Source organism: Lissotriton helveticus, chromosome 8, assembly GCF_964261635.1.
Source record: "Lissotriton helveticus chromosome 8, aLisHel1.1, whole genome shotgun sequence".
NCBI classification, from domain to species: domain Eukaryota; kingdom Metazoa; phylum Chordata; class Amphibia; order Caudata; family Salamandridae; genus Lissotriton; species Lissotriton helveticus.
The window spans coordinates 866,218,115-866,232,488 of NC_136069.1; the positions used below are offsets into that span (position 1 = coordinate 866,218,115).

The 14,374-nt window shown below is 48.4% G+C and overlaps 1 protein-coding gene across 2 annotated transcripts in view; it reads left to right on the plus strand.

Annotated features, from left to right (window-relative positions):
* Window positions 1–12,681: 12,681 nt before the first annotated feature.
* The window catches only part of SYAP1 (synapse associated protein 1), a 202,623-nt gene continuing 200,930 nt past the window's right edge, over window positions 12,682–14,374 (plus strand). The window contains exon 1 of one of the 2 annotated variants that reach the window (XM_078657670.1): window positions 12,682–13,031. In XM_078657670.1, coding sequence (XP_078513796.1) covers window positions 12,827–13,031 — 205 coding nt within the window. In that variant the 5' untranslated portion in view covers window positions 12,682–12,826. The remainder of the gene's footprint in view (window positions 13,032–14,374) is intronic. The other variant, XM_078657671.1, reaches the window with a different exon arrangement.

The following is a 14,374-nucleotide window of genomic DNA, read 5'->3' on the forward strand; positions in this document are numbered from 1 at the left end:
AGTGACTCCCTTCGGCCACAGATTCAGAAGTGGAACTTGACGCCGGAAGGCCTGCTGATTCAGTTGTACTTCTGCCGTCTCCTTTAATTTTCTGCCGCTCTTTTTCGAACCGAGTGGCTGACACAGCTAGCCAATGTTTGTACTTTGAAACATCTGCTTCATCAAAAGGAATGAATGCTTTGCTGGCCACTGCCTTTTTGTACCGTGGATCCAGAATAGTGGCACAAATGTAATGTTGTTCTGTGTGAATGTTTTTAAGCCTTTTATTGTCAACTAGGCGGCTTAACCCCTTCCGCGCTAATGACAAAGCCAGCTCGTCATGGGCGTTACCTGCGCTGCGCGGATGACGAGCTGGCTTTGTCATAAACAAGCCATTTTTTAGAATCCAGCGCACAGCGGTAAATCGCGGTAGCGCGTAAGCGGTTAATAACCTCTCCGCCAACTGATATGCGTCTTGCTTTTCAGCATCATCAAGGAACGTTGAAGACACCGCCTTCAGTTGGTGCTCTAGCATGCGCAACAATGGGATAGCTTTGCCCAAAGAACAGTCCTCCCTGCTGACTTCACGCGTGAAGACCTCAAAAGGACGAAGCATGTCTGTCAGGCTTGCAACTAGCTTCCATTCCTCCAACTCTAGCCTCATGTCTTTCATAGTAGAACCCAGTTTATAGACATACTCATTTATTACCCCCCACCGCTCAGACAGACGCTCAAGCATGTAAAAGGTTGAGTTCCAACGTGTTGCCACCTCCTGGATGAGTCCTTTGACTGGCAGTCTATGTTCATGTTGAATGCTCCTCAGCTGCTTCCGGGACTTAAAAGAATGGCTGAAATGTGTGCAGATTCTTCGGCAGGTGGTCAGTAACTTGCTGACTGTGTTTTCTTTTTTTCAAGAAATCTTGCACCATGATGTTAATACTGTGCGCCAAACACGGCACTCTGAAGTAGTTACCATCATGCATGGCCTCAACTATATTACTGCCATTATCCGTGGAAACATAACCAATTATGCGATTTCTTGGATGCAGCCATTCATAGACTTTCCTATCAAACTCCTCCAAAAGGTTAGGTGCAGTATGAGTTTTCTCCATGGCAAACATGGCTACTGTTGCATGTTTCCGAGTAGCTTGAAAAACTGTGTCCGTGTCAACACCTGCTTTTAACTTGTCTTTAACCCCTGCAAAAGAGACCCAGTGTGCAGTGATGCACATGTAATCAAGGGCTTGGCAACTGGTCCACATGTCTGTTGTCAGGTGGATAGTGTGAACAGCACTCTTCTGAATAGCTGCGCCAATCACCTCCAGCACATCTTGATGTAGTGCTGGAACAGCAACCCTGGCAAAATAGGACCGGCTAGGAACCTTCCATTTAGGGCAGACTGTTGCCACAAATTCTAGAAAACCCACCCCTTCCACAAAAGAAAAAGGGAGAAGGTCCAGCGCCTGCATTTTAGCCAGCTTTGCGTTATACAGACGTGCCGTTGGGTGGTTGCGTTCAAATGGCGCATCCGACCAAAACATTCTGCTAATGGTGGTCTGGACCGTTTTACGTGATGATGATGATGCAGACTTCTTCAACCCAGTTAGGCTCATTGATGTACTTTTTCGCACTGGTGTCTCTCACAGACTCTTAGTGTGCCTCATACATGTTGCACGGGTAGAGGGTGTGGGCGCTACCACTGCAGTGCTGCTGCCAGGGGTACTGGGTGTACCAGAAAAAATGTCTGTTGCTTCTTTACTTCCCCCATGCAGATCAGCCCCTCGTCATCATCAGATGCAATATCAATGGATACATTTGGATTTGTTTTTCTTTTGGCTTCCTGGATCTTCCTTAGGTGCGCCTCCCACTCTATAGTGTGGTGTATTTTGAGATGACCTCTCTGGCCTCCGGTACCATAGTTGGTACCAAGCTTACCCCGACTAACTGATGTTTTACAACTCGAACAAACAACCATGTTTTCCGCCTTTTGGCTAACACTAAAAAAGTCCCAAACGGGGGACTGGAGATGTCTGCTGGTGGTGGAGGTGCTACTTTCAGTTTCAATGCCAGATGAAGTGGAGGATGGGCGTGGCTGAATTCGACTCTGTTGTTCACTTACAGCACCACTACTTGAGGTAATGGAGGTCGAGCTGGATGGAGGTCCCTGCCGGCCCTTCTGACGAGAAAATATGGAAGTTGTAGGTCGTGTTGGTGTTGTAGTTAACTGTGTTGGTGGTGGTACCAGTGCCACGCCGCCCACATCCCACTCAGCAGCCATTCGGGATAGGGTCAAAATGTCTGTCTGCTGCATGCCCGCTGGGGCTGGAGTGACGACAGTGATGACTGGGTGGTCGTCAGACTGTTCATCAGCAGCAGAAGACACCACTTCTTGTTCGTCGTCATCACCCATAAGGGGAAGCCTTGCGGGAACCTTCCTTTTAGGCTTAGCTACCTTTGTCGGCTCATGGCGTGCCTACCCCTCAGACTGCATTTGTGGGTTCCAATCAAGATCAAGATCATTAGAAGGAAGGGTGCTTGAAGAAGAACTTGTAGTAGCCCTCCTTGACCTTTTTCTTGCTGGGGATCTGGAAGACAATGGATCATCCTCAGGAGGAGTGGCTTCCTCGGATGATACCTCCGCTTGAATCTCGATTTCCTGATGTGCCCCTACTTCTCGAGGAACAAGCATTGTGGGCAGTTGTGCCACTCCATGCGCCTCTAGTTGCGCCTCTCCATGCGCCTCTCCTTGTGCCTCTCCCTGCGCCTCTCCTTGCGCATGTACTTGCGCCTCTCCTTGAGCATGTACTTGAGCCTCTCCTTGCCCATGTACTTGCGCTTGTACTAGTTGCACCTGTGGTTGTCGTTGCGGCTGTGGTTGTTGAACACTCGTCAGCTGAGTTACACCCTGCGTTGATTGTATGCTACTTTCTTGCGATGAGCCAACATCACTGGTCGATGGTGATTGAACAACCAAAGTGGCTGCCTCTGCAGCACTCATGGACTTGGACCCTACTTGGTGTGGTGGCACTGAGCCCAATGAAGCGGAGGTGCTGCTCCCAGCTTGGTCCCCGGCGGACCCCGCTGCTGCAGGCGTTGTTTTTTTTCCCGAAAAAAGTGTCTCTGGGCACACCAGTCTCCTTGGTAAGTGGCACCACTTGCTTCTTCTGCTCCTTCCTACTGGCAGTGGCAACTTTCTTTGTAGAGGAGCTACGGCCACCTTTCTTCGGGCCCATCTTCTTCAGATGTCAGAACAGCAGGCCGCAGTTGCACGAGTTGCAGAGTTGTCTGTGGCAACACGTGACGCCACGTGACGTTGTGCTGCACACACCGCTGCAGGACTTCTTCCTGGCACTGGTGGTTCTCTTGTGCACCTAAAAGCAAAGAAAGCCAGAGGAACATCAGTTAAACACCCCAAAAGTCGAAAAACACACAAAAATCAACACAATCCAATGCCATCCATGCCCTCAATGATGTTTAAATTCAAGAGGCCCCACAGAAAGACTTGGTCCATGCACCACTCACTACCCCTGGGCATAATGGGTGAAAGCAGGGCAGGCTGGGTGCAGGCCTATGGCTCAAAGCACACTGCCTGGCTTCAAAATGGCCCTTAGTCCCCCAGCCACATGGCCAGGCCCTGCCTGGACCAGGCCTCAAAATGGCCCCCACCCACATGGCCAGGCCCCAGCAACACCCCACAAAGTCGAAAAACACACAAAAATCAACACAATCCAATGCCATCCATGCCCTCAAGGATGTTTAAATTCAAGAGGCCCCACACAAAGCATTGGTCCATGCAGCACTCACTACCCCTGGGCATAATGGGTGAAAGCAGGGCAGGCTGGATGCAGGCCTATGGCTCAGAGCACACTGCCTGGCTTCAAAATGGCCCCTTGTCCCCCAGCCACATGGCCAGGCCCTGCCTGGACCAGGCCTCAAAATGGCCCCAACCAACATGGCCAGGCCCCAACAACACCCCAAAAAGTCGAAAAACACACAAAAATCAACACAATCCAATGCCATCCATGCCCTCAATGATGTTTAAATTCAAGAGGCCCCACACAAAGCATTGGTCCATGCACCACTCACTACCCCTGGGCATAATGGGTGAAAGCAGGGCAGGATGGGTGCAGGCCTATGGCTCAAAGCACACTGCCTGGCTTCAAAATGTCCCCTTCTCCCCCAGCCACATGGTCAGGCCCTGCCTGGACCAGTCCTCAAAATGGCCCCCACCCACATGGCCATGCCCCAACAACACCCCACAAAGGCAAAAAACACACAAAAAGCAACACAATCCAATGCCATCCATGCCCTCAATGATGTTGAAATTCAAGAGGCCCCACACAAAGCATTGGTCCATGCACCACTCACTACCCCTGGGCATAATGGGTGAAAGCAGAGCAGGCTGGGTGCAGGCCTATGGCTCAAAGCACACTGCCTCGCTTCAAAATGGCCCCTTGTCCCCCAGCCACATGGCCAGGCCCCAACAACACCCCAAAAAGTAAAAAAACACACAAAAATCAACACAATCCAATGCCATCCATGCCCTCAATGATGTTTAAATTCAGGAGGCCCCACACAAAGCATTGGTCCATGCACGTAATCGCGGTCGAAAAACTCTCGCGCGATCACGCAGCAAGATCCAAAATGGCACAGCACACGCAAACCGGGAGAAAAACAACTCGGCGAACACAGAATCACGGTAAGTCAACGCCGCGCGCGCGATATTGTATTTTTCAAGCGCGACCAAGCAAAAAAATCTACCAGCTTGCGAATTTACAGATTTTTGGGCAAATTTGCGGGATTCGCGGCCCGCAAAATTGCCAAAAATCTGCAAATTCCGCGAACGGAAAGGATTTTGCGCCCACGCTTATAGAATTGCAGGACAATTTTTGAACATACGAGCATATATATCCTTAGACCATGACTATTATGTATTCTATGCAGAGAAAGTTGAGACAGTCCCCTGAAGAAGGCACCTCAGCCGAAACACGTGCGTAGCTTCCATCTCCCGCCAGGCTTCCCACTGTTTATGGTTCATCTGGATCCCCCTTTCGGTACATACATGTTCAATGAAACAAATTATTTGAATATCTGTATAAATTAATTGCACTGTTTTTTTCTTGAAAACATGATTGTATTTTACTGTGTTTTTTATGTATGAATAATTTTTAAATGATTTATCATAATTAGAAAAATTACGTTTTGATACTATAAATGAAAAAATACTGGAAAAAAAGTTTTTTGCAAAATAAATAACACATGGTCATAGTCAATATCTTACATTAATGCACAATGTTGTAATGCATGATTATTGTTATGTTGTCCTGAATTGTATGATTATTTGATTATTGCACACTTGCTTCTAGCATTCTTTCCTTCCTTTGAAGGCTGGGAGTTGCCTGTTGAGACGTGATACGAACGGTGAACAGCCATTACAACACGGTTTTTACCACGCGTTGCCATTGCATCGCAGGCGTTACAACACATGCGATGTTACAACGTGTGTTAAAAACCACGCATACCATCACATCGCATGCGCTTTTACAACGCATGCAATGTAATGTCTAATGGCGGCGGCTATCGAAGTCATTGTGAGTAAACTGAGGCTGTTTCCTCACAACGACGTGCACCAAGCAGGAAGGAGAAAGCAGGAACCAGGAGCAGAGACAGCGACGCTGGGGAGGAGAGAGGTAAGGGGGTTTGAGCTTGGGTTGGGGGTTACTTTTGTAGGGTTTAGGCTAGTGTAAAAGTAGTGTTGTGATATTTGTGTTATGTGGGTTTTTTATAACGTTTTAGTGTGTTTTTTGTAGTGTAGTGTAGTGTAGTGTAGTTTTGTAGTGTTTGTTTAGTGTAGTGTATTAGGGTTTAGGGTAGTGTAGTAGTGTTTATGTAGTGTAGTGTATTAGGGTTTAGTGTTTGAGTAGTGTAGTATTTTAGGGCTTAGGGTAGAGTAGTGTTTTATGGTTTAGGGAAGTGTATTAGTGTTTGTGTAGTGTAGTGATTTAGGGTTTAGGGTAGTGTTGTAGAGTTTGTGTAGTGTAGTGTTTTAGGCTGTCGGGTAGTGTAGTAGTGTTTGTGTAGTGTAGTGTTTTAGGGTTTAGGTTAGTGTTGTAGTGTTTGTGTAGTGTAGTGTTCTAGGGGTTACGGTAGTGTAGTGTTTTAGGGTTTAGGGTAGTGTAGTAGTGTTTGAGTAGTATAGTGTTAAAGGGTTTAGGGTAGTGTTGTAGTGTAGTGTTATTGAGTTTAGGGTAGTGTAGTGTTTAAAGGTTTAGAATAGTGTAGTAGTGTTTGTGTAGTGTAGTGTTTTAGGGTTTAGGGTAGTGTTGGAGTGTTTGTGTAGTGTAGTGTTTTATGGGTTAGGATAGTGTAGTGTTTTAGGTTTTAGGGTAGTGTAGTAGTGTTTGAGTAGTGTAGTGTTAAAGGGTTTAGGGTAGTGTTGTAGTGTTTGTGTAGTGTAATGTTATTGAGTTTAGGTTAGTGTAGTGTTTTAGGGTAGTGTAGTAGTGTTTGAGTAGTGTAGTGTTAAAGGGTTCAGGGTAGTATTGTAGTGTTTGTGTAGTGTAGTGTTATTGAGTTTAGGGTAGTGTAGTGTTTTAGGATTTAGGGTAGTGTAGTAGGGTTTGTGAAGTGTAGTGTTTTAGGGTTTAGGGTAGTGTAGTGTTTTAGGGTAGTGTAGTAGTGTTTGTGTAGTGTAGTGTTTTAGGGTTTAGGGTAGTGTTTTAGGGTTTAGGGTACTGTTGTTGAGTTTGTGTAGTGTACTGTTTTAGGGTTTAGGCTAGTGTTGTAGTGTTTGTGTAATGCAGGGAATAAGGGTTTAGGGTAGTGTTGTAGTGTGTAGTGTAGTGTTTTAGTAAAGTGTCGTGGGGTCATGCAGGGTAGTGTAGTGTTATTGTAGGGAGAGGATGGGGGCGGGGGAGGGTTGTATAGGGGTAAGGTAGTCACTTACCTTACAAACGTTCACCACAAGTATAGCTTTACCACGCATGCCTTTGTGTTGTAATGGCATGCGTGGTAAAGGCACAGTCGTGGTAAAAATGTGCGTTGTAATGGCATGTCGTTGTCATTGACATCGAGTAGTAATACCCGTGTTGTAATGGCATGCGTGGTATTAGTATGCAATGTAATGACATACATCTGATACAAACAGATCCAACTGGCATGGGCCCCAGAGGAGATTCAGCACTTGGAACACCCAGGGATGGAGTCTCCAGTAGCTGAAATACTGACGATAACGAGAATGCCAGTCAACTACTTCGTTGTTGTACCCCGGGAGGTATTCCGCTACCACCAATATCCTGTGAAGGAGGCAGTCGTGGCAAAAGTCCTTGGCGATCTCCGCCAGAATTTGGGACCTCGTCTCTCCCAATTTGTTCACATAGCAAACCGCAGACACGTCCATGCCAAGCAGGATACAACAGTCCGTCTTCCGAGACGAAAGACTGCGAATCACAAACGAGCCTGCCCGCAGCTCCAAACAATTTAAGTGTAATGAGAGTTCCTCTTGTGATCAACGGCCCCCTGTGGATAACTGACCTCAACGGGCTCCCCAACCCCAACGTCTGGCAACCAACTTGATCACAACTTCCAGAGAGTGGATACGAAGATGGCTCTGCCTTTCCAAGACTCTATATCGTCTAGCCTCCACAGCATCTCCAACCTCACTTCCTCGGAGAGAAGTATCCATTCCACATATCCGAGGCCCTTGCGGTGATGCTGAATTTTTAGTCTTTGGAGTGCACGGTAGTGGAGGGGACCCGGGGAGATTGCTTGAATCGAAGAGGCCAGCAGTCCAACTACCCGGGCCACTGACCTCAATGATTCAATCTGCTTGCTCAGATTTAATCTCAATTCTCTCTTGACTGATCTGATCTTCTGAGCTGAGAGGAGAAGCTGGCAGCTCTGTGAATCAATCTGAAAACCCAGGAACTCAATAGACTATGTCGGAGACAGTGTTGACTTCGGGGATTCACAATAAACCCCAGATTCTGCAGCAGAGTGATTGAACATTTGAGATGCGTAATCACTAGCTGAGGGCAGCGAGCCGTGATAATGAGGTCGCTCAAGTAAACGATTAATCGAACACCACGTGCCCTCAAAGATTCTACCACCGGGTGGAGGAGCTTTGTGAAGCACCATGGTGCTGAGGAAAGACCGAAGAGAAGGACCTTGTACTCGTAACAGACATCCTGCCAGAGGAACTGAAGAAAGCCACGGTGTGGGGCATAGATGGGCACTGACAGGTATGCGTCCTTCAGGTCCAGACGGACCATCCAATCCTCTTCATGAAAAAGATCGCGCATAAGATGGATTCCCTCCATCTTGAAATGGCAGTATATTACCCATCCATTGAAATCCTTCAGATCTAGGACTAACCTGAACCCGCCTCCTTTCTTCTGGACCAGGAAGATACTGCTGATAAAACGTCGGGATGAGGTTCTCTGGCGAGTATAGCCCCTTTCCCAAGAAGAGAACCTATCCCTTCTGTGATAAAGCTCTGTTCTTGTTAGGAAAAATATATTGGAGGGGGAGAGGAGCCCTGACTGGGGGTACCATGCAGCTCCAAATTGTAGCTCTGCACTGTCTGTCAAGATCCATGCATCTTGTGAGATCATAAGCCATGCTTGTAGAAAAAATTGGATTAGTTCCTCCAACATTACCTCCGAACACAAGATCAGTCTCACCTGAATTTCTTGCTTCTTGCTGGCCACCCTGGTTTCCTCTGTATCTGCCCTTCTGGAATCTGTTCTTGGCTTGCCGGGTTGGATAGAAGGAGGAGTTGCCGGTGTAGTTGGTGTCCTGGTTACCTCATCTCTGCTGGTGATACTCACCGTGTGGGGTGCCTTGGTTGAACCTCCGGCCGAACAACTGCCCTCGTTATCGTCCGGCCCTTCCAAAAACCGTCCAGGAAGCCCACTTGAGGGAGCCCTGCGCTTTGTCTAAACCACTGAAAGTGGCTTCAAACTTTGTAAATTTCTTTAGGAAGAGCTGTACGAATAAGAGACCCTGAGCCAAGGGTTCTTATACCGAGGAGGATAGTTCTGCCAGCTTGGGGTCTAGCTTGAGGAGGATGGAACGTCTCCTCTCGCTTGACATGGCGCAGTTCGCGTTGCCTAGCTGTCATGCCGCCCTTTGCGCCCACCCAATCAACTCGTCTGGATCGATCGTCAACGCAGACTCTTTGGCCCTAAAGCCCAACTCTAGGATCTTGGTTAGGGGAGCGCAGTCCTCTTTTGACTGGGAAGAGCGCCCGACACCGCGCATGCGCGGCAGACATTTTGCCCACATTTTTGATTGATTTCAAGTCTTCATTGCTTGATATTTACACAGCTCGTCCTCAGGCTCCCGGTGATGCCCTCTATATATTTCCTTCTGGGGGCTGAATAATTGTGCATAGGCTTTGCCTAGAGAGGTTTGGCAAGCTCTCCCTCCATCTTATAATTACTGTGCTGCGACTTGGCTTGCCTGGGGTTGTACCTCTCCCCCTTGGACTCCACTCTGCTGGTTACTTGATTGTGGGCTAACCCCTCATATTAACTAATTCCTGTGGGGTGTTACTATTTCATTTATTCTGGGCAATGGGAACTTATCTACTATGATGTTTTTGTTGAGCTCCCTCAAGTCTATGCACAGGTGTACCTTCCTGTTGGGCTTCCAGGCTATGAACAGGGGTGCCAGCCATTCTGCACAGTTAAAAGGTATGTTCCACACTTTGTGGCTCACTGGTTTGGCCCCCTCCTTGAGGCATATCTTGTGAGTGAACTTTGTCAGCTTACCGATGGTGCCTCCAAAGACCGTCGGGAAACTTGTCTTCCACATGTTGGCTTCATCTGTTCGTGCATGATCCGTCATCAGCACTTGCGCGGTTCCTCCTGGGTTTAGTTGGTTTCCCAATTCTCCTTGATCCACCCATCCTAGCACTGAGGGTCCCTTCTCTGCGACATATAGCTTCCCTTCAGCCATGCGTCCTTTGAATTTGCACTGTAGTGAGCGATACCCCACCATGGGAATGGGTTCTCCTGTGAAGGTGACCGGATGGATGTCTGGAGGAAGAAGGTGTGTGCCTATGAACTTCGCAAAGTCTCTGTCCCAAATGCTATGTTGTATAATGGTGTATGGAGATCCTGAGTCGGCGACCATGGAGACTGGAATTCGCCTATGGAAAGCTCACACAATGGTTTGTGCCTCCTGGAGCTGTCTATGCCCAGGACCTGGTCATCATTGCACAGCACACTGTTGTCTTCATCTTCGCTCCCTCCTTCATCTGTCTCTGAGTCTTGCGCCACGTATTTGACTGATGTTTTCCGGGGTTTATGCCTACACACTTTCTCAAATTGTCCCATTATTCCGCAGTACATGTATTTGGCTCTGAAGGCGGGGCATCGTTTGTCGTTGGCAACGTGTGCCCAGCTTCCGCACCTGTAGCAACTTTTCCTATCCTCTCCTTGGGGTCTCTGGTTCGTGGCCGTTTTGGTGACGTATTTCTTGGGCTGTCTTGGTCCTCCCGAGACTGGCTGCCTCCGCTCTTGGGCACCAGCCTCTGTTGCCTTGTTCACTGTGGCTCTGCTGGCACTGTCCTTTTTGGCGGCCTCCGCACATCTCTTCAAGAGTTCCGCTTTTTTGACCATAGCTACTATCTCTTTGAGAGGGGCGTCTCCGCTGACCCACAGCTTCTCCTGTATGGACATATTCACTGTATGCATGATGATTGGGTCCCTTATGAAGTCATCATGGAGTCCACCGAATTTACATGTGACTGCCAATCTCTTCAGTGCTGCTACATAGTCATCCACTGACTCCCCGCGCGTTCTGTTTCCGCTGAAAGAAGTTGAAGCGATCGATCGCAGTGCACACCGCTGGTTGATAGTAGGAATCCAGGTCCTCTATGGCATGTTGGAATACATCGTCATCGTCTTGGGGCCTCGTCCTTTTTGCTAGGTTTATGTACACCCTGATGCCTTCTGGGCCCTAGTTGTGTATCAGGATCTTCTTTTTCCGCTTGCTTGGAAATACTTCGCCCCCTTCATCCTTCAACGCCGACAGATAGTTCAGGAAGTATTCTTTCCAGTCTTCCCATTTCATGGCTGGTTCTCCTGGTTTCGGTAGGAAGGCAACTGGATTCGTGAGACAGAAGGTTTGGGCGCACATGGCAGCCTGCCTTCTCGATGGCTCTTCTTCTGTCCTGGGCAGGGGGCTCCCCGGTGCACTGTGCTCTCGCGGGCTTGTAGCCCTCGCTTGAGGCGCGAGGTTCTCTCCCCCCTTGCCTGTCCTTGGTGCGCCAGGGTCAACTGTCCCCCGGTTGTTTGACGTGCTTCCCGCTGCTAGCACGTGGGTGCTTGGCTTGGCTGTGCCTGGCTCTATGAGGTACCCTGGGAGTGTCCCTGGGTGTCTGCTGCTCTTCTCTGCCCTCATTTCAGCTCTGCTGTCTGGGGATGGAACACCACTTGCTGCCGCCTTGGTGCTTGAGCAGGTGAAGTGGTGCCTACTTGGCTCTCTCTGTGCACTCCTGGTGTGTTGTTGGGCAGCCCCCCTCTCGCAGTGCCCGCAATGTATCTACTTGTGCTGCAGGGAAGGTACCAATTCCCTCCAGGGGCTGTTGCTGCTGGTTGCTGGGGTGGGGCTGGCCGGTTGAGGGTATGCAGGGAAAGCCCTCTTGGACCCCTTTCGCACACTCTGTGTCTTATGTGCTTGTGCCTGCTCTGGCTGCCGTCGGGCGCCCTGCTCTACCACTTGCGGGGGGAGGGGCACACCTGCACTCACTGTTCAGCTGGGTGCATGCTCCTCGCGTTGTGCTGGTCAGGTGTTCTGCCTCCCCCGGTCCTCTGTTACAGCCGGTCCGCTTACTTATACCGCCGTGACTCTGCCCCGTTCTGCGTTGGCGGGCACTCTGCTCGCTGCTCCTCTGCAGCGCTCCCGATCGGGCCTCCCACGGTCCGCGGGTCATCGTCAAGCTGTGTAGCGGGGGCCAGCCGTGGGTGTGTCCGCCTCCCCCAGCCTTGTCACCAATTTGTAGGATGCCCTGGGGTCACTGAGAGACGGACACGAGTGAGGTGTAATAAGTAATTGATTATATTTAATTCAGGAGCGCCGGGAGCAGCACCAGCTCTGACTCGGCTGGGTAAACAGTCCTGCAACATCCGCTTGCGCTCCCAGTGTTCCCTGCCGTGACGCGGCAGGAACACTAGAGTGCTACTCTACAAAATCACAAGGCAGAATTAAGTCCCAAGAACTAAAGTTTAGAAACTGCATACGCGCTAAGCATTTAACACATGAACCCATACAGTACCATACCACAAAAGCAAAGGTAGTAAGGGAAGGCACTTAACTGGCTGCGGAGCAGCAAAGAAAGGATATGTGGTTAAACTACTAAAAATCTTTGACAACAGTGGGACAAAATGAATACCTGAAGCCATGATAATGCAGCAAGAGATTAATTTCTCAGTCTGAATGAGACCTGTCTCCGTTTCTACGAAGAGTTATCACATTTCTTCTATCTGTAAATCACAGTTTTAAATTAGCAGTCATCAAAAGAAGAGAATTCTTAAAGGTGAAGTTAACACGTAATAATATTAAGGTTGGATCTTCTTTGAAAGATATTAAAGACTCTGAAACGTTGCCTTTCTAAGATGGTCGCCACAAGATTAGATGGACGAATGGACGCTGAGCGGTTCGCTTTAACGAGTGTCCTTCTTTTATGTTCACTGCACTGTTCACTTCCTACTGTAACTTCCTGAATACGGCTGCCGCGTCATATACACAGAGAGCTTGTGAATGAGGAAGTGCAACCGACAATAACAACCACAACAAGCCCCAGCAAGAGGCGCGGGCAAGGCGCTCACAAACCGCAGGGATGCTGCGGGGTCTGGGAAGCTGGCTTGGTCTGGAAGCGGAGGAGCATCCTGCCCAAAGTCAGGGTCAAGTAGAGTCCAATAGCGGGGTAGGCATTCCTGAGCAGCGGAGGCAGCAGCCCGAGGAGGAGGGGAGCGGAGACCCTCAGCGGCCGGGAGACCCCGATGACCAGGAGGCGCTGCTGAGCCAAGCCAAAGGGCTGGGGAGTAAGTGTCACCGTGTCGTCTGTTATGGTAAACGTTGGGAGCTGCAGATGCGCGTGCTTATTTTAGGGAGTAGGGTTTTCCCGGGGGGCGGTGAGGAGGTGCATGATTGGATCCCGGACTTTAAGTGGGCCGGGTCCTCTCGGTGATAAAAGCAGGTGCTTAGACTGGTCCCTATCAGGCTGTCCGTTTTTGCCCTCATCCTCCGGATGACAAAAAATAAATATTAACTCTGCAGCACTACAATCCTTCGCTGTAACTTCAAAGAACCTTGTTATACTTCTTAAACCATCTCAATATTTCAGAACTGACGCATTTTCAATATGCTCTACAACGAAGCCATGGTTGTTGCGTATTTATCTTATGTAACAAACAACCATTTGCAAAGCCAATAGTCCTGGCTTGTTACTTGTTGTGCGATAACAGAAGCATCAAAATACCGGTCGGGTTGCACACGATGATATAAGCAAATTTTTTCAGTTTACGTATTTCTAAGACACGTCCTTAATTACACCGGCCACGCCCCTTTGAGAGACCCCCCCCACCTTAGTGTTTTTCATCCCACTTAAAGCCCTGAACTGGTTCAAACATAGTGGAACCACGCAACTGACCCCCGCCTCTCTCAGCTGAAGTCATCCTCAAATGACTTTTTTGCATCCTCCACATAAGCTAGTTGCTTCCCTTTAGACTTAAGGGCCATATGTATCACCAAACTATTTTGCATTTCCTAAATAGCGAATTTTAAGGAATCGCTATTTAGGAATTGCAAAATGGTATGTATGAAAAAAATCGCTTTTTATTTGCGATTCCTTAAGCTTCCTTATTTGCCAATTCGCAATTTGCGAATTCGCAATTAAGGAATAATTTCCAATGCATTCCTATGGGCCAGGAGGCCCATAGGAATGAATGCAAAATAATTCTCAAATTGCGAATTCGCAATTTGCTAATCGCAATTTGAGAATTATTGCAAGGGTGCAGGGGTGTCTCAAAGACACCCTGCTGCACCCCTGAAAGAACATGTGTGTGCATATGGCGCACATACATGCCCTATGGGCATGTGTGTGCATCAAATGCCACCTTTAAAAATGCCAAATTGTGCATTTTTGGAAGAATTCGCAAGTTACCATCAACTACAAGTTGGTGGTAATTTGCGAATTCTTAACCAAAATTCGCAAGCCAAAAATGCTACATACATAGCATTTAAGGAATCGCAAAATTGCGATTCCCTAAATGCTATGGAAAAATAAGGAATCGCACAACTTTGCAATTCCTTATTTTGGGAATGTTTCATACATTACAAAACATGCAAAACGGCCGTTTGCGAGTCGCAAAGGCCGAAATTAGCA